This window comes from Bombus flavifrons, chromosome 18 (assembly GCF_040668555.2).
Source record: "Bombus flavifrons isolate JBK064 chromosome 18, iyBomFlav1_principal, whole genome shotgun sequence".
In the NCBI taxonomy this organism is placed as follows: Eukaryota; Metazoa; Arthropoda; class Insecta; order Hymenoptera; family Apidae; genus Bombus; species Bombus flavifrons.
In genome coordinates this window covers 4,732,398-4,759,562 of record NC_138459.1, presented here as the reverse complement: position 1 = coordinate 4,759,562, position 27,165 = coordinate 4,732,398, and the positions used below count along the sequence as shown (strand labels likewise).

The following is a 27,165-nucleotide window of genomic DNA, read 5'->3' as shown; positions in this document are numbered from 1 at the left end:
CGTGACACGATGACAGGAATTTCTCAATTTCCACGCGGTGATCGGGCGATCGTGCTTGATTGAGGTACTAGTTGTTGCACGCCGTTCACTGTCCTCGACTTTAGCACATCATTCTCGTACGACATTATTGTTTCCATTCCATTTTCGAAAGTCCTGAAACAATCACAGATACAAATCGTTATCGTTTCTGCACATCTTGCAGGTAATACATCAAAATTCTATCTAAGATCTCATGTTGTTTTACAAATATAAGTGACATCTCATGTCTTATGGGAGCACCTACATACGATTTATTATCTATGATAAATTCTTTATTCATTGTTCTTACCTTTTGATGGTGATCTTTTTGCCGTTGATAAATTTAGTTGAAATACTTATCTGTCTCATAGGGCCAGCACCTCTGCCTCCACTGACACTCATATTGAGACAGACGAAGTTATCTGGCCGTCTTTGAAACAAGTTGTGGGGATGTGGCGGCGATAGTGGGAGACCAAAGCGAGGAGGAGGAGGAGGAGTACGAGGAGGAGGAGGACGAGGAGGAGGAGGAGGAGGAGGAGGAGGATGAGAAGGAGGAGCTCTTATCGGGCCAAAGAATGGCGTGTTAATGCTGTCACTGCTTGAATAACTATGCCTGTTGGGTCTGGGGCGTACATTGACTCTAGTAAAGTCTGTGGAACAATTAAAACACTAATTAATCACATGGTTCTTACTACTATTTAAACATCTATTATTAGGTTAATTACTTGAATACGTTTTTAACATTCAGTGGATAAGGTAAATGCATATTTATTTGCGTGCTCAAATATTTCATTCTATGTGTTTCAGGGTACATGTAGTTGGTGCTACACAGATTCGCAGATCAAAGACTAGCAGGATGGGTTTACTTACTAAGGAGCAGGTTCTCGAAAGGAGCAGCACTCAAAAATTCTCTAAATACTTCCTCAGGGTGTCTAAACGTGAAACGTGGAATACTGAAGCGTGGTACAATGTCGTTCCTGTATCGCCTCTCACCAACCATCCTTTGAAGTCCTTCCTTTCCATATTGATCGTAGATGCGTCTTTTCCTTTCTGAAAAGCACATAAAACAATAAGCGATTATTACTAATTGTAAAATAAAGGTTGAAGGCAGATTGCTTAGTTTTATTTGTTCCAAATTCCAAGAAGCAAGTACTGCAAGGCTTGTCAGGTTAGTAGAATACGCTGAATGATTTGGAACATCAATCTGAGGTCGTCCACCGCAAGAGCAACATCATTAAAGAGGAAACGATCTCGGGAATCGTGGATGAATGAAATGAACGTAGACAGCCCTCGAAGAATTTGTGAAAACTTGAAGAGATCAAATACAGTGACGAGCAAAAGTGTAAACACACTTCATCACAGAAAAATTTTGATTTTCTAGCCAGGTTTTAACTATTTTTGCAGTATGCTTATGTTGAGGTTATTCGATGTATAATCAGAGAAAACTAGTGGATAAATTGTAAGGCAGAAAATATATTTAAATATAAGTGTAATTATAGGTAAGAATACAATTTGAGCTGGTCCAGATCCGCACGCTAGCTGTGTTACCCAATAACTGAAAACCCCGAAGCCAACGTCGCTTGTCTACTGTTTATGGTCTGACTTCGTCGCAGTCTTTTGTCTACGCGCTGTCGATGGCTTCAGTGCTTGAGAAACTAAAAAGACCAGATGTAGAGTTTTCTTATAAGTGGTGACCACTTCAACAGCTTAGGATCGCCGTCTTGTTGAAATACTACTTCACGTTCATTATATCCAATAGAATTAACTACAGAAGGTAAATTACTTTGTAGAATGGTCAAATAATGCTCTTTTCACATTATACCTTCGATTCGAACTAAGAGACCAACACCTCTGTGAGTAAAGCAAACCCAACACATAATTGAGCCACCTCCAAACTTCATAGTTTGTTTTATATCACCTGGATCATTATTCTCGGATGAAGTCCAATACCAGGACCTTCCGTCGGATTCGAATCTGCTAATTTTTGTTTCGTCACTCCATATAACTCTTTTCCAATCTTCGGTCGTCCATTCTTTGTAGGTGTCAACAAATTGTTTTCGTAATTTAATATTTTTGTTTGAAAGAGCTGGTTTACTTTCTTTTTCCTTCGCTCGTAAACCAATTCTCTTTAAAGAGCGACGAATGGTCCATTCGCTAGCACTTATTTCGATTTCCTGAGCAGCAACTTTTGGTGTTTTGTAACTATCCGACCAAATACAGTGTGCAATTTCACGTGCTGCTCTATCCGAAATAAGTCGCGGTCTACCGTTTTGTGAAGAAATTAGTGCACTGACATACTTTTTTCTTATTCTTGCAACTATCGTATTACTGACACCACATTTCTCTGCAATTTGCCACAACGACAAACCTTTATCACACAAACAAATAATGCTGTTCTTTCTATCTTCACTAAGTGGCTCCATCTTGGATTAACCATATCAAACTGAAAAGCAATCAAACAATGGTGTGGGACAGTTGACTGTGAAACAGTGGACAATCAGTGCTTATTGACAGTTTCGCTTCCCTGACATTTACATGCTATCATAATGGTTTCTGACGAAACGTACAAAACTGTAAACATTGTTTTGAAACACAATTATTATAAAATATTCTGTACGTTATTAATGTTAATGAAAATGAACTATTACATGTCGTTAATCAGACGTAGATTGTAGTTACTGTTATTTAATTTTTACCGATCACTTGAAAAATTAGTCGTAATATCGCCTTTTACGTAAAATCAGCGGAGTGTGTTGCTCGTCACTGTAATTCCAATATTGAAGACTGTTTCTTAATATAAATACGATGGAACGACTTACTTCTTCGAAGATCTGCCTTTCTTAGGAGGAAATTATTGGTAGTAACTTGATCGTTCTTGTTTTCAATCAGTCGAGCAATGGGAAAATTGTTAGAAATGCGGTAAGATTACAGGTAATATTAACTGCGTCTACGGCGACTCATACAAAGAGAAAGAAGTATCTTTCGAGTTTTCCACAAGAACTCGTAGGGAAACTGACCAGGAAAACCTATTAGAGATTCCTGAGTTCTACGAGTTCGAGTAAGGTATGATTCTTTTAAGGCGAATGAGGGATTAGGGTACCTGACATATGCTGAATTTTTCGTCAGTAAAACATTTGCTATGCCTCAAATAATATTTCTATTCTTCGTTTATGTTCTGTTAAAAAAATAAAAAAAAGACAAAATTCAAAATGAACAATAAAAATAAAATAAAATAAAACTGAAAGAAAACGAAGGAAAATGTTTGGCCACGGAGTCGGCAATAGAGAAACGACTGAAACTTACCGTCAATTAAGACTTCGTACGCCTCGGATATTTCTTTGAATCTTCTGTTCGCTTCATCCTGGTTTTCAGGGTTTTTGTCTGGATGCCATCTCAATGCCAATTTTCTATATCTGTAGATATAGAATGCTTTGTTTAATCAACCGACCAGCGATGCTTCTTTATAGTACAACTTAAGAAGTCCCTTGACTCCCTGTAACCGAGAATGCTGATCGACTTTTAGATCAGAGCCAGCTGCCGCAACGGAGTAGAAATAAAAAGCCATTCGTTCAGTCTTTCCACACCCATCGTATTTACCATTCGTCTAATAAAATAGCACCAATGACAAACAAGTAATCACACTTATTTATGATAAGGTAATTCATTTGAACATATATATATACAGGGTGGTTGGTAACTGGTGGTACAAACGGAAAGGGGGTGATTCTACGCGAAAAAAGAAGTCGAAAATATAGAATAAAAATTAAAAAAAAATTTTTTTTCTTTTTTTTTTAAATTTTTCCATCGAGACAACGATCTACAGAGAGATCCGTTATAACGAGACGCGATGAAGTGCACGCGTACCGAGCGAAAATTCAAAGTCGATTTTCTCGAAAATAGAGTCTCAAACGAAAAATTTTTATTGTATATTTTCGACGTCTTTTTTCGCGTAGAATCACCCCCTTTCCGCTTGTACCACCAGTTACCACCACCCTGTATATATCTTTATAATACATATTCTCGTTGAACTTGGCTTTTTCTTTATAATTTTTTTTTAAATACTAATTCAAACTTATCATAGAATATTAAATGCAAGTTAAACGTTCGAGTATTCTTGTACATTCTTCTCCGTCGATAACGGGCTGCTCTGCTCTTACTGAGCCATTACTTACGCCTTTTTGATGTCCTCGCTCGCGGCGGTTTGTTGAACTTCTAATATACTGTAGTAGTCAGCCATCGTTCACAGTGTTCGCACTTGGATGTTACAACTGTCGAACAATGCAGAGAGGCGGTTATAGTAATTAGCAGGCCAATTAGCAGCCATGTAACGAGACATATGTAAAGATACAGCTTTCGTTCCGACAGTCTAGTCGCTTTGAATGAAAGGGACATCTTTAGAAAAGACAGAAACCACGTAGGAAAGAAAGCTTGATAGTATAACGTACGACAGAGGTTTATAAACTTTCCAAAGTTTACGATAATCTGGCCATTATTTTTAGATCTCCCAGTATAACTTTTCTCGAAGAAAGAAGACCTATATACTTCCATATTTAGGATAGTTCTCTATGATGTTAACAAATTCAATGAAATATTGTTTCGACCTCTCACGGGGAGACGCGATCTCGAAGAAGCGCGTCAACGGGAGTTACGATTTGAATAATCGACGCCACGAATATAAGTAGTATAAACGAACTATATAGAGCAAATTTTATGTAGTATGATGTGTAGCTGAAATTTGATTGTTCATTATTTTCGAGCTGAGATTTAGACTGCTGTCTAGCTGAGATTTAGACTGCTGTCTAGCTGAGATTTAACTGTTTAGTGCTTGTCCGCTCTCATGCCGTTACGGAGGAAAGCTCGGTGTGGGCGTGTTTGTTGTATGAAATGTGTGTGAATGTATGTTGAAAGTGAGAGTAACGATGCTCATTGGTTAGAGCCAACGTTAATGAATGAAGATAAGTGGAGGAAGCCTCCTAGCAACGTGGCTCATGGGTGACACTGTCCGTGAGATAAATCCGCTTTTCCCGCTAGGTAAATATTTTCTTTCTCCATAATTTGTAAGAGCGCATGATAAACCTAAGGACTATTCTAAGGACCATCCATAAAACAAAATACTTACAGGATTAGAGATTCCTTCAAGTTAAAAGATTGATTTTATGGTGAGTACTTAGGTTTAGTCCTTAGGTTTAGGATAGCGAGGGATGGCGTGCGGATTGTATCATGCGAGGAACAACAAAGACTTTATTATTTTATTGATGCTAATTCATTCGGAAAGGGACCTTATTGCCGAAGAAGGACCATAGAATCAACAGCGATTTGTTAAATTGTTCCATTTGTCCCCTTTCGTGGCCTCTATGCCATGTCATTCTTTCGCTCGCCAGTAGTAAAATCTCTCTATAAATTCTCTCTTTTAGAACAAATATCTTAAACGGTAAATTCGTATTTTATAATCCATTTGCTATAGAAATTTTAAAACGTTCCAACGTACAACGCACAAAATATACTCGCGAAAGATATCGAAAGAAGGTCGCGCAGGAAAGTAATTGTCATTTTCAAGTAACAACAAACAAAAATGCGCTTTAAATAGTTTTGTTCGTTCGTTTCTTTCCTCGTAATTTTTTAATATAATCACCATCCCTGTTTCACCACTTACCTCGATATTCTATGATTGTTGAACACACAATTAGTCATACACTTGCGTCGTCAGTTCGCATAACCATCGTTTCACGCAGTATTTAATTTCAACCTACAGGTTTCTGAAATACTTGGAACGAAGGCACACAGCGATAATCACGCCGCGTCTTGCGCTGTTGCCATTTTAAGTAAACAAAGTCCTCGCTGGTAACCGCAACTATCCAAATAACTCGTTCGTCGCGCAAGGATCGAGAACGAATTCGTGGCTGCTAAACAAGTCTTTATCAATTTGATCGTTCACCGTTGCTCTCGCTCAGTTCTTTCAAACTGTCGGGTGGCATACTCTCATATCTCTGTACGCAGGCCCATGATCAAGTAGAGTCAGAACTCGACATTCTTGTCAATAGAAACCTCCTCGTGGTAAGACCTGGTAATTGGCATCAATTTGGCATTAATTTGGCAAAAATTAATCAGTTGATTAATCTTTGGAAAACGATACCAAGCCAAGAACTACGCTACAGTCCAATTTGGATCACCAAAAGCCACTAAGAGAATTTTGGATGATCTAGACTGGACTGTACTGTGGGACACCGTGGGACACCGTTCACCTTCATTTTTCATTATCTGCAACTTTTGAAATAGCAATCGCTCATCGTGTTTTGTTCTATAACAATTTTTTTGCAACCTCGGTTTCTACCATTGGCCTTTCAACGGTTCCTGCCTGATGTTAGTTTTTCTGATGATATTCGCTGGGATAGTGCAGCACGGTAACGCCATCTGTTTCTCTGCTTCAACAATTTATCAATTTTCATAACTTAATTATAAGCATATACCATTATTCAATAATTAATTATTAAATATATAAATCTTATATGTTCTTACACGCACAAGTTTGTTTTGCTTTCAAATGTAAGATCATGCTATAGTAATAAAAATTTTGGAATTTATACATCAATTAATAGCAAAGTAAATAATGATAATAATTTATATTCAAGTAAAGAAATTTCTCTTTCCATGATACTTCCGCTATTAATTCCCAAACTATTGTAAATTACTAACATTTTTGTCACGTTTTTCTATTTATTACAATGTTTGAATCATTGAAATATATTTATTAATAATTGTATGAATAATTAAGTAATATACCGTAATGATATTCTTACTAATATAATATTTTGTTTAATAGTAGCAGCTACACTCATGTAATATAAAAGCTTTTCATGAAGAACATAATCTTATTCGTAATTGTTACTGAACATTGTCTTAAATACGTTTTCTATTTCTCAATCTCATCGATTTGACTGTTTGAATACAATAAATTTGCGCGCGCTCGTGTATAAGAAAATCGAGCGTTCCTATTGGCGGAATATACTGCGAAGTCAAATTGAGCGTGCCTATTGGAGCAGAATATTGTCAATTGAAATTGAGTGTTCCTATTGGCGCATTATATTGTGACGTCATATCGAGCGCTCCTATCGGTTCAGAATATTGGAAAGTCGTAGTTTAAACCGGGTCGAGAGGTGACATACTCCTGAAGGTCGTGGAGCGAAAATTCGTCTCGTCGAACGTTATCCTGGTGTTAGTACCTTCATTTCGACTTTATCAACGATTCTACACTTCTATCTGGTTCATTCAAATAGTACGTTCGTATTTAATCGGTTAATGATTATAATATTAGTAAAATTAAATAGTATCCCGAAATTTTCTTTTACTTTTATCGTTGACTGCGTATTTGACAAGTTACAGTTATTGATCGTTCATATTAAAGATCTTTGAGGTAGAATTACTTTATTTCACTATAATTGCTTACACTGTTGTAAATTATTGGTTTATTATACATTTATTCTTGACTGTATTTCTGATGGTTAAAATTATCGATAATTCACATTACACCGACCTTTACCATAATTTGTTCTGTTATTGCAAATTATTGGTTTTGTTGTAAATTTATTTGAAATTATTGATTTTCTTTTGTGTAGATTATTGGCTGGTCACATGACTGAAATAGAATAGGGGTTCACATCACAAACGCCACAAGCGATTAACGATCGATAATTCGAACTGAAACAAGATGGATGTCATAGATGATTATTAATAAATCGAGTCGTTGATTTCTCATGCAAATTTGGTAATGATTGAGGTACTATAACAAAGCAGAGGTACGTGCTCGACTATTTTCTCTTTTTATTGGATCAATAGTAATCGATATTTGCTACATAATTGCTATACAGCTTACAATTGGTATATAATAACATCATTTTATAAATAGTTGCATAATTTGTTGAAAATATTAAGATGAAAGAAAGATAGGTTAAAGAAATCACATTTGAAATTGTTCACATATAGAAATATTTCGGGTATATAGATTATCGTTAATAATCGGATATACTATTAAGTAATTAATTAATGTTTTTATATTAATATATAGCAAATTATGCAAATCATTTAATTGTTATTAGAAAATAATCTATTGCGAAATTATTATATTTTTGTATATTGAAATGAGAAAATATTAATATAATATAATGAGAATATTAATATAATATAATATAATGAGAAAATTTTTATAGTAATTAGATTTTAACACAATTTCAATTTTTATTGTTATTAATATTTCAAGTTTGAATAGAGTTTTATTTTTCATTACCTTAGACTTCTTTAACAATGAACGATATATTTTTAAGAACAAATTATAATATTTCATATGTTTTGTTTCAGTTTTTCATAATTTCTACCTTTTCTTGTGCTTCGGGAAGGACGCAGTGATGCTTCAAAACTAAGCATGTAAGAATCTTTGCATATCGCACTCCAATTAATTTTATTCCTTGTGTTTTGCTTTAATTATTCAAAATAAAATAACAAGTCTGATTTTATACTTTAATATCAGAGTTTCAGTTGTTACAGTAATTAGAGTACACTAACAATTTAACTTTTTTATTGTTATTAAAGTTTAAGGTTTTCATAGAATTCCATATTACGTTATTTAAAATTTTTTGCTGTATCATTACTTAATTTTCAAAATAAATTATTCACGTATGTATTATTTATATATCTATATGAAGACATGTTTTGTTAAAGGTTTATCACTCCTTCCTCTTCCTCCTGCTTTCTGAAAAGGACCTAGTGGTGCTTCAAAAGCCAAGAATGTAAGTACTATGTAAATTATTGCTTATATTTCAATTTGTTACTCCTAATTTGAATATTGTCATTAAAATTTTAATAGAGATTAATAGATATTAATCTTCCACTGTTTTAAATTTTCCAATTAATTAACGTCATATTTAAGAGCAAATTATAATATTCTATGCATTGTTAACAGTTTTTTCTATGATGGGATTGCATGACTCTTCTTTGATGACTGTCTTCACGACGACTTTCCCTGGGCTACCATCGATGACTATGTTCCTCGCATCTTATCGTGAATCGTATGCATTTTTGTCCCTCTGGTCACTCATGTCGTAGGACGAAAGGTCCGAATGGACACGGGTGACTGGTTGTACTACGTAAAATTTTTTGCGAGCACAATGACCACGGGTATTTATTATACCCGTGAGTACTAACATTTTCTTTTTCTATCTATTATTTATTAGTTTAGGATAGGTCTTCTTGTACATCGCGTTTTTGTTTATGTTGATTACATGATACTGAGAAATTTTATATTAACAATATTAATAGTGCTATTAACTGATAGAAACGATATTATATTAACAATTAATTTGAATATTTGTGATTGAAGATATACATGTATCTTCACTATAATCACTTTTAAAATTGGAATGTATTAAAAATGTATATGTACAGAGAGTTGCAATGATTTAATTAAATATTTCGCAGTGATGAAGTCGGATGCCCTCCGACTTTGTTGCATTAAAAATTGCAATTACATATTTAATAATAACGATAATAAATAATTTTTTATTTCACCTTCTATTCTCTGATGGCACTATTATGATGGAGTTAATTGTTTGCCATTCATTTTTTAATTTGAGTATTAATGTAAAATATACATATAGTGATAGTAGAATTCAGTCCTGCCGTACAAATATGCATAGAATTTTATGTGCAAGGAGAAACTTCGCGACAGATAAATTTTGGAATTAAAGCAACAAGTTTTGAACACTGCTTTTGTATTTTCGAAAATGTGCTTTGACAAAGGGATTGCGTGAGGTTGTTTGCAATAATATCTAACTTTGAGTTAATTGTTAAATAAATTTCTTATTCATTGTTTCTTTTGTAATGGAATTTCAATAGTTCATAGAGTCAATTATTTGAATGAATCATTATATTGCATTAATCTTACTTATGCTGTTTTCTATATATAAATTCAATATTAGTATTTCGGTAAATTATAAATTTAAGGACCTAGATTATACTACAGTGATAGTAATAGAGATAAAGTTCGAAAATGCAAAGTGAAGAAAGATTAGTCCGTTAAATACAAATTAGATGCATTGATACGTTTTTTAGTTAGGATTTATGGTTTAATCCCTTCCCTATTCAATGCCAGGATCTCACTCACGTGCTCAAGATGTTACTTGGGTGAGAGAAAGGCAACGAGTACGATGATCATTGATTTTATAATAATTTGTAAGCGACTGACGATGAATTAGCGTGTCATGCACGACGTACTTTCCACAGAGTGTGTGTGGTTAGGCTATGGAATTGCGTCGTTGAGTATTTATTCCATTTACTGGAAATCTAAATAATCAAAAATAAATTGAAACAAATATCATTTCAATCACAACCTGTAAAAACAAAGATTCGTTATCGAATGAAGGAAATCAGAGAGATAGTGTCATTAATTTTATTGTTAAATTACAATAAGTGGCACTACATTTCGTACTATCTACAATTTCAATTACAATAAGTGGCGCTACATTTCGTACTATCTACAATTTCTTTGAAAAATAAATACACTTTCTGAATTATGAATATTTGTAATTACAATTAAGGTTAACTGTTATCGCATTATATGCAATGGTCACTAGCCTTCGTTAGTCGATTTCAGAAAAATGGTACGTAACATTAGAGTGTGCATGCTGTGTGTTAAGCTCAAGTGTCGGAGGCGTCCCAGGACGTCCTTTCTAGTGTAAGACTTTTGCGCCCGAGCGTTTGCGTGAGAACCATGAAGCGAATGTGTTGGTGTGTCTGCTTTGCCATTGTTTAAATATAGCGCTAGGTAGGATAGGTAGTATATTTTCTGGTGTGTCTGTTAATTATAAGTAGGTAGGGCTGGGCAGGGTAGACGCGCTTTAGTGCGATCAACTTGTTTCTGGAAATCTGACTTGAAAAATCATCGGTGAATCTGGTACGAGTAGAGCATGTTCTCGTCTCTGGTTTTGACAATGGTTTTGGCCATCCTGTCAATCATAATCCTCGAATGTATCTAAAATATTGGATATTCTCAACATTAGACTCAATGCAACTGACATTATTTACAATTTAACTAAATGTCCAAATAAGCCAAGGGTCCAGTTCAACAGCAAAAATTTTGATCGAATGTTCAATAACAAAAATAAAAAAACAAAAATCAATAACATTATGATTAGTATTCAAAGTGCTAGTTGCATCCTGTGAATTACCAGTCAGACTGTAATGACATGACAGACCATTCTCGATCTCGTACCTCAATAAATCTCACTTTTTCTAGATCACATTACCACACTGGGCGTATGTGAAAACACTATGCTAGATGTTATGGCAATAGTGCTAATGATCCTCAGGGATCGGTGTACTACTCGTATCGTCATTGCCACTGCCATTGTCATCACTGCAGACATCCAACCCAACAGGAATGCAACTCTCTGGCATTTTTCTCAATTTATCATGACTGTATTTATATGTCGGAGAAGGATTGGAATTGTGGGCGTTCGATGATCCTTTATTTACTTTACCATCGCGGATAGTTGATTGGTACAGCTAATGTGTTGAATGTGTGAATGGTACGAATGTGGACACTACAAGAGGCTATGAGTAATAGCAGCGATAGGATGGTCGAGATGATGATGACAACGAGTTCAGGTTCGATAACGAATCCACGGTCCACGGGATGACGATTACCAACGTAATACATGATGCGGATAACTGCCTCGATAACTCAATCAGCAATGCGTCCAACGACTAATTAACTAACTATCTGCGTAACTCTCCCTGATCCAAAATGAAACTGCCCTTATATACTCCTGTCCCCACTTCTCGGGTCAATCTTTGTTCTTAATGAGGGCCACATAATCATTCTATACCTCTGTCAGATACACGTCCCCTCCTGTGACCGTGGCTACGTCCAGTGACCCGCTATGTCACTTCGAGCTCGAACCCATTGTTATAAGCCAGATTAAAACATTAGAACTATTGCTTATTTTTATTACTTAAATGTAACTATAGCAAAAGTCTGGACTAGGGTATTAGGGATTTTCCCAACATTCCAGCCGGGAAATCCCGATGTTCTTTCATCTCCGACATATATGATTGTTTACCATCTAATGTTTTTAAAATATACCTATCTCCTCCCAAAATCTCTGCTATTACAAATGGACCATTAAATTTTGGATCTAATTTAGTTTGATTTCTTTTCTCATTTTTACGTAATACAAAATCATCAAGATTAAATCTAACTACTTTAGCTGTACTCTTGTCAAATCTATCTTTATCATATTTAGCACTAATTTCAATATTATTTATTGCCTGCTGTCGTACATTGGAGATATCTACTTCTCTTTCTTCAATATTATCGGGTAGCAACAAGAGCCATAAGGTCTTGCTAACTGTTTTACCGATAAATAATTCTGTAATGGACTCGATTTAGTCACACGATTGGTGGTGCAATTCAAAGCCAAGAGCATCAGTCAGGACAGAAATTATCTTTTCATGTTTATCTGTCAAAGTATGTTTTTGTTACCTAAAGTAGGTATTATACAGAGGTTTCATTACTTGTGAAAACTTAGGTACGAATTTTCGGAAGTAAGAAGCTACACCTATGAACTGAACTGCCTGAGGTGGATATGCCATGTTGACAGCGCTGCTGCTGGTGTAAGATGTCGCTGGGAGGTATGTTGATTTTTTTTTTTTGCATCCGAAAACTTGCACGAATTGAATTGTTTCCTTCTTTTCTTTTTTCAGCATTTTGTAAAGCACCTTGTGGAAAGGAAAAATGGGAACTACGCGTGCCGGGATTTGAACCTGTGTCCTGACCGTTCGCAACCAAAGCGCTAACCATTGCGCTGCCATCGTGCGGTCATAATTGTTGGTGCAGGTAAACTCAAAGCTTGTGTTTTACTCGGGTTGGGGCGAACTTCTCCATTATGAATTACATACCCAAAATAAAGTAGCGATATTTTTAGAAAAGAACATTTAGAGAAATTGAAAGAAAACCCGGCTTTTATAAGGGTATTTAATACAATGCATAATTTTTCTAGAACTTGGTCTACCGAGTCGACAATAATTAAAACATCGTCCAAATAAACAACAACGCATGAATGAGTGAGGTTACCTAAGGCCTTGAGAATGGTCCTCTGAAGAACGGATGGTGCATTTTTCAACCCAAACGTTATTGTTATATACTCGTATTGTCCATCGAAGGTAACAAATGCTGTTTTCTCAGTACAATTAGGATGAATAGGGATTATGTGAAACCCGCTGGCTATGTCTAGGCTAATAAAGTATCTCGCGATTTGATCCACAATAAGAGGTAAAGACTACCCGATCCGAGTACGTGGAAAACCCTTAATGAATGAATCTTTGAATTTTTCCAATTACCAATTACAACCAATTACATCAGTGTCGACTTCATTAATATCGATCTCGTTTTCAGCGGTTTTAATACACATTAATTATTTTTGTTTTACAGATAGCGAGGCTATTTTGTGTAATATTTACGTCAAAACTTTGGCTTAAAATTTCACGACCAATCATGATATACAGGGTGGTTGGTAACTGGAAAGGGGGTGATTCTACGCGAAAAAAGAAGACGAAAATATAGAATAAAAATTAAAAAAATTAAAAAAATAACGTCAATCGAGACAACGATCTACAGTGAGATCCGTTCTAACGAGACGCGATAAAGTGCACGCGTACCGAACGAAAATTCAAAGTCGATTTTCTCGAAAACAAAGCCTCAAACGAAAAATTGTTATTCTATATTTTCGACTTCTTTTTTCGCCTAGAATCACCCCCTTTCCGCTTGTACCACCAGTTACCAACCACCCTGTATTTTAAATAATTATCAACAAGGACATGGAAAATTATCTCCAATGTAAAACCACCAATACATACAACTGACAAAATTTGTGATGTACATTTAATACAGGTATTTCCTATTCCTCGCATTACTACTATATGAATCATTCTTTTACCAGAAAATTTCAAGGCTACGGATTCATTAATTAGTGAACACTCGGCTCTAGAATCGAAGTAAAATGGAAACAACGTACCTAAATGACTGGATGTACCAGGTCTCACCACGCAGGTGTCGACTCGATGTTCGCTGTCGGAATTGTAGGTTCCTCTCCGCAACAATGGACAATTAGCCGCGTCATGGCCCTCCTCATGATACTTGAAATAAGACGCCTTTGACGATGTGCTTGATTGATTTTCTTTTAGATTTTGTATACTCTTCTGTTTCGCAAATTTTATTCTCTTACGGCACACTGCTATTTTATGTCCAAGGACACCACAGTAGAAGCACTTAATCCGGGAGCGAGATGACTTGCGTCGTTTAACTTCAGGGCTAGCTGATAAATTATTTGACAAAGGCTCCGAACAAGCGTAAGAGAAATCTTTCATTACACTTCGAAATTGGTCCTCAGTCTCGATATTCCTGGTAAGTGCAATTTCTTTAATACGCTCATCTTCTGAACTCAGTCGAGCAAGAACGCAGGCGTTGATTATTTCAGCAGTAGTCAAATTTTGCCACCTGGTCTTCAAGAGGCAACGGAGACGATTGCCAAAAGCTCCCGTGGGTTCGTCGTTCATTGGTTGTTCCTTCATTATCTTCATAAGCGCCCAGGTTGCTGTCTCGTCTCCACCAAAACGTATAGTGAAAAGTTCTTTAAATTTTGGCCAGGTAATATCCATTTCATCGAGCATTAATTTCTTAAGCCACTGCGCTGCAGAACCCTCTAGAGCTTGAGTTAAAACAGAGTATAACGCGTAGTCTTCTAAAGGATTTTCCACCATAATCCGATTGGCAATTGCGCACCATACAGCTGGATCGGAGCCCGCGATTTCAGGATTAAAACGCGGTAGCCACACATTTTTAGGTTCCGTGTTCGAGTTTTGCATGAACGATTGAATTAATTCGCGTATGATGGTCAAAGACTCTTGCACTGTTAATTTCCCTTGTGTTGTACAGTTAACATGGGGCTCAGGGGCGTTGAACGAATTTGGTCTATCCATTTTTTAGTAGATGATAGTTAATGATGATCGCTTAAGATGGCAAGGAACTCGGATCAACTATTACTGCTAACCACCAACTATCGACTCTGACTGCTGGCTAACGACTGACTTGCCGTCATGAAGATGATCCAGAGGAAAACTATGAAGGGGTGTGTCTAAGGATACGAGATCGTCGGATTCGTCGAGGAAAGCCTTCGTTCGGAAAGTGAGGGAAATGAAGGTTGCTGTTAATTGGTTACTTTCTATGTTGGTGGTCGAAGAAGGGCGGTAACTATCATTGAGTGAAAGCTAGTAGTATGTTCCCATAGTAAATAATAGATTTAGGGATTATTAAGATAAAGACTATTTGTTCGTTTGCAGAACCTTAGCTAGAGAAATTGCTCATAACTTGATGCTGGATCAGCTGAAATCAAAAAATCAAAGTTCATTCGTTAGGTAACAGTTTTCCCCAGGTAACGTTGGGAGGGTTTTTCGAAATTTCAATTTTTCACTTTTTTTTAACACTTTGAAGGGAAAATTAGCCGCAAATTTTCGCAAAATCGGTTAATTTATTCCTTCAAAGTGTTCCAAAAAAATGAAAAATTGAAATTTCGAAAAACCCTCCCAGCGTTACCTGGGGAAAACTGTTACCTAACGAATGAACTTTGACTTTTTGATTTCAGATGATCCAGCACCAAGTTATCAGGGACACCGCGCAATTCTACCTTTTTTCCGAGACACGTCCGAATAATTGCTGTTATTGCCGTATTTTTTAATATTTCTCCGTGCAAATTTTATACAATATTCTTCGAATATCATACTTTAATGTACTATTAGTTTTAATAAATAGATTTTAACTGTGTCGTCACAAATAATTCACAAAAACATACCTTATTTTGTACGAATTAACCTTAGCCCCCCCTTAAGCATTAGATTCAACTAGAATCAAACATATTGTAAACTCTTATAGTCCAAATCACAGTACCACGCAAAAATAATTTACTTGTAATTCTCAATGAGAATAGATTGTAAAACGTCTACCAAATAAAAAAAAAAAAGCTTTAATATTTAAGTACAGGTAGACTAAATTATTGGGGATCTTCCCAAAAATTCTAAACGAAAGGCCCCCTATGTCCTTTCATCTCTAATATATAAATTTGTAACAGCGGTAATAATTGTTTTATTCGATTGTTAAAGGTATCATTAAGAAAAATCAGGTTGACGCGCAACCTTTTTACTGTTTCAACACCCTTTTGCGATAAATGTAAGATCAATTATATTCGACTATCCGTAAGTATGAATGATTTACTGTTCTACCTTGTCTATGTCACGTAAAATTTATGATAAAAAAGGAGTAATTTAACTTGACCGTGTTTTCATATTTTTGTAGGCTTTTATTCATGAAAATGATTAAGTATAATGTGGCGGATCGGTATCAACAGGACGCCGACAGGTCGAGGCATCAACGCGGCGCGCAACACCCCGCGGGCAATCCGTCGGTACTAATCGTCAACACCAGAGGGCTACGACGACAATGAGTCTGTCTATCTCGCTAGTGGTCGAAATACGGTGTCACGATACAAATACCGCACCTAGCGAGACTCCCTCTACGTCTAAGGCAGGAACTACCGGGCATAGCCTTACCGACGACTCCACCGGTAGTCCCGGGACGAAACGCAAACTCTCTTTTCACCTAGCTCCAACGACACTCTCGCTACAATAACATTGCAATGAAGTTCAAATCACGGCCAAACTGTACACAAGACACTCAAGACTATAAAAAGACTTTTCTTGGTCGAATGCTTGCAGTTGCAGTGTAGTATGTTACGTTTGTAGGTGTTGAGGAGCAAGGGGCGAATCCTAATTGCCCTTCGTAATGGGGAAAATGTAATGTTGGGCCATGTGCAAAGATCAAGTCAAAACGTAACGGTTCGCTGTCAGATAGTATGGAATGACGTGGATTTGGGGTATGGTCGTTGTCATATCTACATGTGCTATTAAAATTTCCCTTTTCACTGTACTACAAGGTAGTTGGTGAGTCAGTACTGCGTTTATGCCAGGCCATTTGGAGTACTGAGTTATGGGCAATTATTGCAGACATAATTACATCAGCCTATGCTAATATACTAACAGCAACCTTCTACATGTATAGCAGAAATTTTGTACACAATACTCAAAAAGAAGATGAAAGGTTGCTATCATTTATTTATTTCTATTGAATGAAAGATGATGGAAGATTGTTAGAAAAGGCATAAAGGGATGATAGACTGACTCGAAATGAGGTTTAAAGTGAACTTTACAAATAATTTATTTTACACAACTTACATAAATATAGCACAATGATTGATCGAGGTAACGTGATGGTATTCGACACGAATACACTTCGCGTTGATTCCTTTTTATCGAAGATGGCGAAACAGGGAATCACCGCGACCAGGTGACGATTATTTTCAATTTTGAAATCGAAAAGCTAGTCACGTGATTCGTTTCAGTGAATGTCGTTAGTCGTCGATCGTTCGAACGACCGATCGATCTCTCAAAAGATCTTCGTTTTCTAACAATATGCGCACACCGTGGGATTAAGAGGGAAGAAGGAGTAAAATAAAGAGAATGGCGGAAGGGACAAGACGTAACCTATACGGGGGCAACAAATACAATGAGGTGACTTGGGAAGATGTCAGCAGCAGTCCTGTGGTATCGATGGTTGTCGTGTTAAAACGAATCGCGACGAGTCGTCGTAAACAAAATAAAAAATAAAAAAAGAAAGAAAAGAAAACACACTAGCAATGCCATGTTTCTGATGGAGGCACTCGTCCTTGCTCAGTAATCCGTTGCATCGGGACCTAAAAATTCAGACAGACTAGATTATTAACGTCCTATAATTATCCTATGCTTTGGTTAAAAAAGAAAAGAAAAAAAAAAATAAAAGAACTTGGAACTTTGCCGCGCTACGATTTTTATAGATAGAATAATTATCTTTTTCTAGTAATTATTCTAATTATTTTTTATGTAGAAAGGATTCAGCGTCGTTGAATTCCATGAAATAATTGATTGATTTTTATTATAGTTTATAATTCGTTCAAAATTTGCTGGCTACTCAAGATACAATTGAAAAATAGTCGTCTACTTTTGTTTTACTAGAAACTATTAACCATAGAGTGGGGAAAATTGGGAAAATGTTGAGTAACCAGTTAAGATTTAATAGACTGTAATAGTTACAATTTGAGCAATATAGTAAAATGACAATAGCAATAGTTGTGATTATAGTAAAATGCTAATCAAAAGCAACGAATGACACCAATTATTATTTGTTCAAAGCATGGATTATTTCAGTAAGTAGCTCTATTAACGATCGATCGATTATTATCGATCATCGAGGCGTTAATTTACTTACGACTCGTTCTGCCTCTGGATTTGATAAATCCAAACAATCGTATCGATTCGATAAATGCAAACAATCGTATCGATCCGATAAATCGCGATATAATCGTCGCGCTTCGAACTCATGGCACAGTATACAACAGAACAAACGCATCGTGCATGCATGGCGTGCGTATTCAGGGGCTGTCCTGAATTAGAATGTTCTACAACAGCGTCTTTTGTGATTTTTTTTAGAAGGGAAAGAAAGAAATGAAGTTATTGAATCTTGAGCTGCGGTTTTGTATATATTTAACGAATACAAAAAAATTTTTTTAAAGTAAAAGAATTAATTGTAAAAGATTTCTAAGCCTGTTTCAGGGGCTGCAGTTTTCAATCGCCGTGAAAGATCTACCTTGTAATTCTTGATTGAAACAAAAAACCAAAAAAGGATTAAATTACTATTATTATTTTTCTTCTGGGTGAACTAAACAACGACAGAAAAAAATGTGAAATCAAAAATTTTGGTGGATTTAAAAAAAGATGTGTTTTTAAAAAAAGATATAAACTTTAAGGTGCTATAATAATTATTGAAATAAGCTCTTTTCTGCCTTTGTTTAGTTCACCTGGAAGAAAAATGTATAATAATTTAATCCTTTTTTGGTTTTTTGTTTCAGTCAAGAATTACGAGGTGGATCTTTCAGGCCGATTGAAAACTGCAGCCCCTGAAATAGGCTTAGAAATCTGTTACAATTTATTTTTTTACTTTAAAAAAAATTATTTTGTATTCGTTAAATATACAGGATGGTTGGTAACTGGTGGTACAAGCGGAAAGGGGGTGATTCTACGCGAAAAAAGAAATCGAAAATATAGAATAAAATTTTTTTTTTATTTTTTTTTTTTTAATTTTTCCATCGAGACAACGATCCGTTATAACGAGACGTGATAAAGTGCACGCGTACCGACCGAAAATTCAAAGTCGATTTTCTCGAAAACAAAGCCCCAAACGAAAAATTTTTATTCTATATTTTCGACTTCTTTTTTCGCGTAGAATCACCCCCTTTCCGTTTGTACCACCAGTTACCAACCACCCTGTATATAAAACCATATCTCAAAATTCAATAACTTCATTTCTTTCTTTCCCTTCTAAAAAAAATCACAAAAAACGCTGTTTTAGAACATTCTAATTCAGGACACCCCGTTCAGGATTATTAAAACAGGAAAACGATTCGCGTTATTCACAGGATACGGTCGATCACATAACCAAGCATGCATGAAATATTTTTATTCGCAACATAATGCAGTTGTGGGTCGAATCAAGAGGCAATCCTGCGTGAAATCACACTGCAAAGATCACGAACGTAATAAATCACATCGTCTTCCTTTTGGTAATCGTTCTTTTGCACTCTGAAATGAAACACCGACAATGAATTTTGTTTGTTTACCTTAACGTTTTCTCTATGCAAAAATACCGCGAGAACATCTTTGTAGATAATGATTTATCGGTGGTTTCGTTCTTTACAGATCATTGATACCCACCGATGGTAAAAAAGAACGAAGAAGACGGAGCAGTGGGAAGGTGCTGCCAATTCGCTTGCAAAAGGATAACAGAAAAACGATAAAAACAAGACATACGAAGCGTTAATATTGATCCAGGAGAGAAGACAAACTAGAATCGCATCGTTTGGACCAGAGGCGGCTGGTTAGTGACAAATCTCAGCAAAGAGCAAACAAAGAGAAAAATAAATAAAAAGAAAACTCCGAATCACGGCTGACAGGATCGATTCGTTCGCGAAGTGAAGAGAATTGACAAGGAAATAAACAAATAAAAAAATTAATAAATAAAAACAATTACACCCGTGTAGAAGATCGGTGCCCGTTCGACAACAAACGAAACACATGAGTAGAATAGAAAAAGAAGAAGAAACAAAGACAAAAAAAAGTAGAAAAAAACACTAGAACGATAGAAGAGAATATAAACAAAAAAAAAAAATAAAATAAAATAAAATAAAATAAACAAAATATACAAAAAAAAATCAGGAAGAAAATGCGAATAGATAAATATATGCAAACGATATGTACCGATAGAAAAAAAAACCACGTAGCCTGTAGCCCCCCGGGCATAGTCAGCCCAGTCTTGCGAATCTAGAGAAAAGTTGCGCGAGGCTCGTCCGTGGACCGGTTGCTCGCGGCCAAACGCGGCCTCATTCTGCCCCGGGCCATCAGCAATGGTCACTTTTTAGGTTAGCTTGGAAGGGCGAGGAATTTGGACAGGATGACACCATCGAGTTGGTTTGTTTATTCGTTCGCAACGTCTGTGGTACGCTTTTCGTACTTTTAATCCGCGGACAAAGCACGTTCACCTTGTACGACCATAATGGCCTTCTACTTTCCAGGACCTTGAAAGCCAACGATGGCACCACGTCGTGATCCAACGATGGTACCGAAGGTTTGGGAGTTTTCCAAGCTTGATAGTACGGGTCTTCCTTGCAGGAAATTCGATCTTGTCGACCTTGACGAAACACGTCGCCATTTTGGTCCGGTAACCTTGAGTTGTCCGCGTCGTGAAGTCTCTTCCATGATTGTTCGCAGATCGGTGAATATTCTGGAGATGTGACACCGCTAGAGTAATTGGAACAATAATTCTCGTCGTAATTGAAGGCGTTGCTCTTCAGAGGTAGGCTAAGGTATTCTTCAGTCGAAGAAGATTCATTGGTTTTCTCTGTATCTTCTAGGAGGATCGAGTCGTCGTTTAGAAGCCTGAACAATCTCGAGTGAGTTTGAGTCCTCTGATACTTCCTCATGTTTTTCGACGAGGTGCATTCTGAATCTGTATCCACTTCAGAGATCATGCGACTCATGTCTGAAGTGACGCCACTATCTTCGTCGTCCGTCTCTTCTCGGGAATTCTGCACGCTCAACAGGTGCTTCGACTCTTTGCTTCTCTTCTCTTCAATACCCACCTCGTCTTTGCCTTTTTTTAACAGGTCACTGTTTCTTTCAGACTTATCCATTCGTTTCATCTTCGAGTCTGTATTTTGTAACTTGTCAGAAGACTCCTTGTTGTGTTGCGAAGATTCCTCTGCCAAGTTAAACTCAGAGACGATCACTTCAGGTTTCAGGATGTTTCTGTTGAAGTCGCGCGTCCCTGAACCAATGTCCTTCGCTGTCGCAACGTGAGTGCAATTATTTTCTTTATTCTCTCTGGTCACAGAATCATCGTTACTTTTCATATTCTCGCGTTCTTCTTGACCCTTGTTCGTCCTATCTTCTTCCTTTTTCACGCTCGTCTTTCTCCTAATCGTGAACTCTGTCTCCACAGTCTCCTCGCAATTGATTTTACCAAACCTAGTAGGAATCTTCCTCAAAGTAAAATTCACATGGGGTACCACAGGATCTTCGTCCTCTTTCACCTTACTTTCCGTCGTTTCCTCCTTCGTCCTTTCATTAGAATGATCCCTGCCCTTTTGTTTGCTGTCCAAACTCTTCTTTTTAACTACAAAATCCACAGTAGTGTCATTCTTCACTACAAAATCCGCGGAGACCTCATTAGCCTTCTCCATCTGACTTTTACTGTCATGGACCTTCGACTTTCTGCTTTCTTCCTTGCTATAACCTCTCTCAGGCTTGACCGTGCTGTCTCCAACGATCACTGTGGTCACATCTTCGTTATTTTCAGATACAGAAAATTTAAATCTCAATGGCAGACTCACGCTGACTGTTGGCGCGTCAGTATCATCAGGAGGGTCATCAATGGCTTCGAAAGGCGTCTCGTTCCAGTCTTTCACGCTTCTAGGCTCTCGGGCTCTAGGACTCTCGGAATCTGCACGCTCGACGTCCTCGTAAATCACGCTCAGTTGATGAGGAAACGTGCTGGTCTGAGTTTCCTCCACGTTGCCCTCCACTTGTTGCTCAACATCTGCTGCACAATCGATATTGTTCTTACAGGATGATTCAGAATTTTCGTCCTCGTTGCAAGATTCTTTGCTCGAGCTATTTTTAGTCGGACTCCTCTCATCGTCGTTCTCTAACCTGCCATGAGCATTCAGTCCCGTAGAATACGCTAAATAAGAATCAGAGTCGTCGCTATCGGAAGAAGAATCATCAGAATCACTGCTACCTTTAGACGATTCGATGATGGACTCGTTGTCAGATTGCGATTCCGTGTCAGTGGAGTCGCTGGAGTCACTCGTGTCGATGTAGGTATAGTTTGGTACGTTGACATTGAGACTCCCATTGGGGCAAGATTTCGTCTCTGGTCTGTTAGAATTCTTGTCATCCTCGTTTACTTCTGACACGATTATCTCACCAGGAATCTCCTCTTCATCGGTGATGTTCATCGCAGTAGTACAATCACTGTCTTTGCTATTGTTGCTCGCAGTTCGTGACACGCTGTTCACCTTCTCCCATTGCACAAGACCATTTGTACTATCATCGTTCTCCCTGGTAATTTTACTTTCCAGTGCTTTATTTCCTCCATTATTTTCCTGAATATTCTCTGCAATATCTGCAATATCTGTAATATTCGTTGAGTGAATTTTTGCTACAATCACATCACCACAGACTTGTTCACAATTGTTATTGCAATTGTTATTGTTCTGTGGAGCAACTGGCACCATGTAAGGTGGATAAACACCAGAATGTACGTTTTTATTATTCATCGGATCATACTGTGGATAAGGTGGATAAAGTGGGTAATTTTGATTGTAAATAGGAAAGTATACGTAGGCAGTGTTATCAGGATGATAAGGGTAAGATTCGTTCGCGACACCAGCATATGGAAGAGGGTAGTAACCCCACCAACCACTGTCGGGGGTCCAAAATGGAGGCGGACAGGGAGAGAGGAAGACACCCTGCTGATTGCCCGGCACGTTATTCTCTGTTTGGCAGTGGTAATCTGCTTGACGATTTTCTTGCGTGGCTACAACAAACAGCACAATGCATTCAGACAAGAAGTTCAACTGTTCCTATTGGGGTGTGATGTGGTCTTGCGTTTCTCCCTTTTCTATTTTTGTTTCTCTGCTTTTATCCCTTCTTTCCACCCGCACATTTCCCTTTCTCTTATATTACACACGTTATTCTTTCTTTTTCATATTAGGCGATGGAAGCAATAGACATTTATTTCATCTTCTGTTTAAGCTTCAGGCTCATTTCAAATTCACAATCTCTTTATTATAGATAACATGGAATATTGTTAATTCTGATAAGAAATGACTTGGTAGCTGAAGAAACCTTACCAACTAAAGGCTACAGGAAAATTCCAAGAGATAAAAGATTAGATAAGAAATGCAGTTCTTTGAATACACAAGATGTTTGGCGAATTAATTATCAAAGAAGCAGTGTCTTGCACGCAGTATGTACACGACAATTTGTACTATTATTTACCAAGAAGAATATATTTTACTAGCAGAACAATTCTTCTTAAAGAACATCTGTGTGTATTTAAATTTCACTAACGTCAGTATTTTTATTTCTTCTAGGCAAAAATGTCCCACGCTAATATGTTGAAATATTGAGTTGGCAACTGAGTGGTTGCGCACTTTGCCAATAGCATCTAATGACAAAATCCCCAATCACTTAGTTGCCAACCCAATATTACAGAAAACGAAATAAATGTCTACCATGAACGATCCTCCGTTGGCTGTGAAAAATCGACGGACAAGCGAGATGCCACGAGATGCCACGATTTTAAGCAACGAGTGTAGTCGCGAACGGCTACGAAAGAATGAGAGAGAGAGAGAAAGAGAGAGAGAGAGAAAAAAAAACGAGACGTGTGATCCTGTGTTCAAAGGAAACGATCGAAAATTGTGAACGCAAAACCAGCTCGTCGATGATCTTCGACGGGACACAAGCGATCATTACGTTCGAGTAGGAAGAACATGCTCGTACGATATTCTGGACAGATGGATCGTAAGTGTCCAAAATAATCGTAGTACGGTTTTACATGCAAATCGATCACTTGCAATCGTATTAAAATCCCAGCGATGATTAAACACGTGTGAAATCAATTAATAAGAACATGCAACATTCCCGGTTAAATTACCCAAAATCCATATATCGTAGCTTGCCATACTTCTATTCATTTCTAAACGAGGAACGGCTATTTCAACGTTGACGAATCGACACGTTTGTTACGACGATGATCGAACGATTTTACAAGCGACATAGTTTACCACGATACTACTCGATCGATGGAAGTAGACGAATAATTCACCTACCATGCACTGTATATGTACAATATATCGAGTGACTGGTGTTTTAAAATACCATCTCAACAGCAATCATAAGTTTCTATTCGGCGAAGAAAAAGTTCGTTATATTGATCGTTGCTCGATGATCGGTGTGTCAATCGTTAAAATACACAGGAACGTCCAGAATGCGTGACAATTTTTCTAATGTAAGTTCTGTTGCAACGAGTTTGTCGGGAGAGAAAAGAAATTATTTGAACGAAATTTGAGTGGAACGGGGTGAGGGCTTAATCGAGCTGAACGATACCAAGGAATTTTCGTTATTCCTGTGAACACAGGATTCGGGAATGTTCCAGCGACGGCACGCAATCGTTACTTCAAGTTTTAATCATCCATTAGAATAGTAAAGACGCTTGTCATTGAACATTAATGTACAAGGGTCAATAGAAGCTTGTTGCGATTATTAATTCATCATGGACGAGTAGCGTGTTCCTGCATGAATTATGAACATGTTGTACGCGTTTCCTTTCTTCTTCTTTTCATTCAGAAGGATGACAGATTTGTTACGCTTGTTGGTCTCGACGATAAATTTTCGCCGATCGACACTCACCGACGCTCTCCGGCGCTGTCATCGCTTGTAATATCCTGAACGATCTGGAGGGAATCGCGCTGCCCATGTATTTCTTTGGCTCTGGAACCTGTTGCTCGCTTGGTGGTAAGTTCGCTTGCGTTTCTTCTGCAAATATTATATTTATTATATACATTTTTTAGGATTAATGAGAAGTTAATCTTGCTTCAATGTAATGGAGAGCTAATCAGAGGAACATGACTAACAAGTTTACTTACCAAACGTCTTTGAATTCCTGTTCTGCTTCTTGTTTATGGCGGATGGTGGCCGTGACGCTGCAACGTACGATTTTATTTTATAATTTTATAAGTAGAATCTTTTATAAGTAGAATTTTGTTATACTATCAGTACAAGTTCGTTACGTACACACGATATGTATTTTACAAATACTAATAATACAGAGTTGTACCTTCATGGTCGATGGATTCCATGGAAAAGTGGTAAAAGTATACGTTTTTTTAAAAACAAGATGAAAACATATGAAACGATATATATATAAAATTGATATCTATGTATAGAATTTTGTTAGAAATTTCCAAGCTTCCATAACGTTATAGTAACAAATTTAATGTTTAGAAAGATACAAAATTTTCTACTGACATTTCATTTTATCTACAATTTTGTCAAAGTCATGTTTTAACTATTTGTACCACTTTCTCTCTGAGCCTGTCAATCGATTGAAACGTAAAAAACGTACTCGTGTTCACAGCAGGAGCATCACCGGACTCCGTCATAGTTTGTAGGAAGCGGAAAGCTCGAGAGGGTATAGCACCACCACGATATCTCGGATCTTCCTCGTGATGAAGAGAAGATTCATTGTCGACTATAGAAAGAAGAACACGTAGCAATAACAGAATAATCAAACGATAAAAAGAACTGATCATTCTGGTAAAATACGATCTTTACTTTGTTCCTTGAATTTATTCATCAGAATCCTATCGTCCTCTGACAATTGAAGTTTACGCATCTGTTCAGTGTCCACGTCGTTCGTTGAATCCGTGTCTGTGATCTTCTGGAGAACTCTGAACGATCGAGATTGAACTGGACCAGAATCCGATTGCTGAACTTGCACAGGTATAATACGTTGCGCCATCCTAATAGCAATAATACAACAATTAATTCAAATTTATATTTTGACTAAGATATAAATTTATATTAGCTTCTTACTAGATTATGGATTTTTATAAATTCTTACAATATTATTCAATTTTTATAACATTTCTTCTACTTACAAGTCTACTTATAAGATAATTGTCACACTTCTGACAATAGACTTACACTTTCTGGTTCTGATTCTCAGCATTAGACGCGTTATTCCTAAGAATCGGTTGCGAGTACGAGGTATTCGAAGTAGCTACACCAGCAGGCTTCTTATCACTTCCCTCGATCATAATTGGTATAATGTACGCGCCACCTGTCGATTGTTGAGGCACCTGATTCTGCATCTGATTCTGAACTTGATTCTGCATCTGATTCTGAACTTGATTCTGCATCTGATTCTGAACTTGACTCTGAACTTGATTCTGCACCTGGTTCTGAACCTGATTCTGAACTTGATTCTGAGTCGGTTGTCCCCAGCGCTGCTGATGATGCGGACTCGCTTGCTTGAATTGATGGTGACCAGGCTCTGGTTTTACGTCAAACACAGACGGCCTATCCTCAATCTGGACACAAATGATTATTGTATGTTAATATACTATGGTTTCCATACTTCATTTTACAATTCTTTCTTCTCTAATTATTCTTTAAACTCAAAGTTTTAAGCAATTGGAGGGTTGAAAGGTCTGTTGCAACAAGGACGCAGCTCCACTTTCTGATAATTCGAATAAACCAACAAAAACCAATTGAAAATCGAATCGTCTTGAAAATGTGTGAAATAAGTTCACGGTTAACTAATATTCATAATAATAAATTTTTGTATTTTCGTATATGAAACCTACGCCTCTCTTTTTTTTTCCAATAAACTTG

The 27,165-nt window shown here is 36.9% G+C and overlaps 2 protein-coding genes and 2 long non-coding RNA genes across 18 annotated transcripts in view; 2 read left to right on the top strand and 2 right to left on the bottom strand.

Annotated features, from left to right (window-relative positions):
* Positions 1 to 23: 23 nt before the first annotated feature.
* On the bottom strand, positions 24 to 4,283 carry LOC138189165 (dnaJ homolog subfamily B member 3-like). The gene is made up of 5 exons (XM_069131314.1): positions 4,191 to 4,283; positions 3,322 to 3,431; positions 889 to 1,068; positions 329 to 668; positions 24 to 153 (listed from the first exon to the last, which is right to left on the bottom strand). Exons 1-5 carry the CDS (start codon positions 4,253 to 4,255, stop codon positions 24 to 26), a joined length of 825 nt encoding a protein of 274 aa, XP_068987415.1. The 5' UTR covers positions 4,256 to 4,283.
* Positions 4,284 to 7,170: 2,887 nt separating this feature from the next.
* LOC138189092 (uncharacterized) lies at positions 7,171 to 15,739 on the top strand. 3 transcript variants are annotated; one of them, XR_011175885.1, is made up of 7 exons: positions 7,171 to 7,291; positions 7,632 to 7,811; positions 8,371 to 8,436; positions 8,731 to 8,798; positions 8,972 to 9,201; positions 12,597 to 12,699; positions 12,784 to 12,858. It is a non-coding gene; the product is annotated as an uncharacterized LOC138189092 (long non-coding RNA). The 3 variants fall into 3 exon arrangements; XR_011175886.1 differs by lacking the exons at positions 12,597 to 12,699; positions 12,784 to 12,858 and adding an exon at positions 15,708 to 15,739; XR_011175884.1 differs by lacking the exons at positions 12,597 to 12,699; positions 12,784 to 12,858 and having other exon boundaries at positions 8,972 to 9,218.
* Positions 15,740 to 17,307: 1,568 nt separating this feature from the next.
* LOC138189086 (uncharacterized) overlaps positions 17,308 to 27,165 on the bottom strand; it is a 28,330-nt gene continuing 18,472 nt past the window's right edge. For 4 of the 6 annotated variants that reach the window (XM_069131240.1, XM_069131242.1, XM_069131241.1 and 1 more), the window contains 7 exons: positions 26,476 to 26,861; positions 26,104 to 26,291; positions 25,895 to 26,020; positions 25,416 to 25,472; positions 25,180 to 25,305; positions 20,464 to 23,302; positions 17,308 to 17,867 (listed from right to left, as the gene is read on the bottom strand). In XM_069131240.1, coding sequence (XP_068987341.1) covers positions 20,604 to 23,302; positions 25,180 to 25,305; positions 25,416 to 25,472; positions 25,895 to 26,020; positions 26,104 to 26,291; positions 26,476 to 26,861 — 3,582 coding nt within the window. In that variant the 3' untranslated portion in view covers positions 17,308 to 17,867; positions 20,464 to 20,603. The remainder of the gene's footprint in view (positions 17,868 to 20,463; positions 23,303 to 25,179; positions 25,306 to 25,415; positions 25,473 to 25,894; positions 26,021 to 26,103; positions 26,292 to 26,475; positions 26,862 to 27,165) is intronic. The other 2 variants (XM_069131243.1, XM_069131244.1) reach the window with 1 other exon arrangement.
* Positions 20,560 to 26,912, top strand: LOC138189090 (uncharacterized). 8 transcript variants are annotated; one of them, XR_011175875.1, is made up of 8 exons: positions 20,560 to 20,694; positions 20,778 to 21,058; positions 21,117 to 23,005; positions 23,096 to 23,734; positions 23,862 to 25,284; positions 25,341 to 25,479; positions 25,907 to 26,271; positions 26,498 to 26,912. It is a non-coding gene; the product is annotated as an uncharacterized LOC138189090 (long non-coding RNA). The 8 variants fall into 8 exon arrangements; XR_011175874.1 differs by lacking the exon at positions 20,560 to 20,694 and having other exon boundaries at positions 20,919 to 21,058; positions 21,117 to 21,305; positions 21,386 to 23,005; XR_011175876.1 differs by lacking the exon at positions 20,560 to 20,694 and having other exon boundaries at positions 20,919 to 21,058; positions 21,117 to 21,305; positions 21,369 to 23,005.

Bases quoted from the DNA above. Each gene is read 5' to 3' on its own strand.
- LOC138189165 (XM_069131314.1), bottom strand. From the start codon at position 4,255: ATGGCTGACTACTACAGTATATTAGAAGTTCAACAAACCGCCGCGAGC. The intron at 1,069-3,321 runs GTAAGTTTCAGT...TGTGCTTTTCAG, and splicing joins GTACGAAGTCTTAATTGACG to AAAGGAAAAGACGCATCTAC. The intron at 154-328 runs GTAAGAACAATG...TGATTGTTTCAG, and splicing joins AAAAAGATCACCATCAAAAG to GACTTTCGAAAATGGAATGG.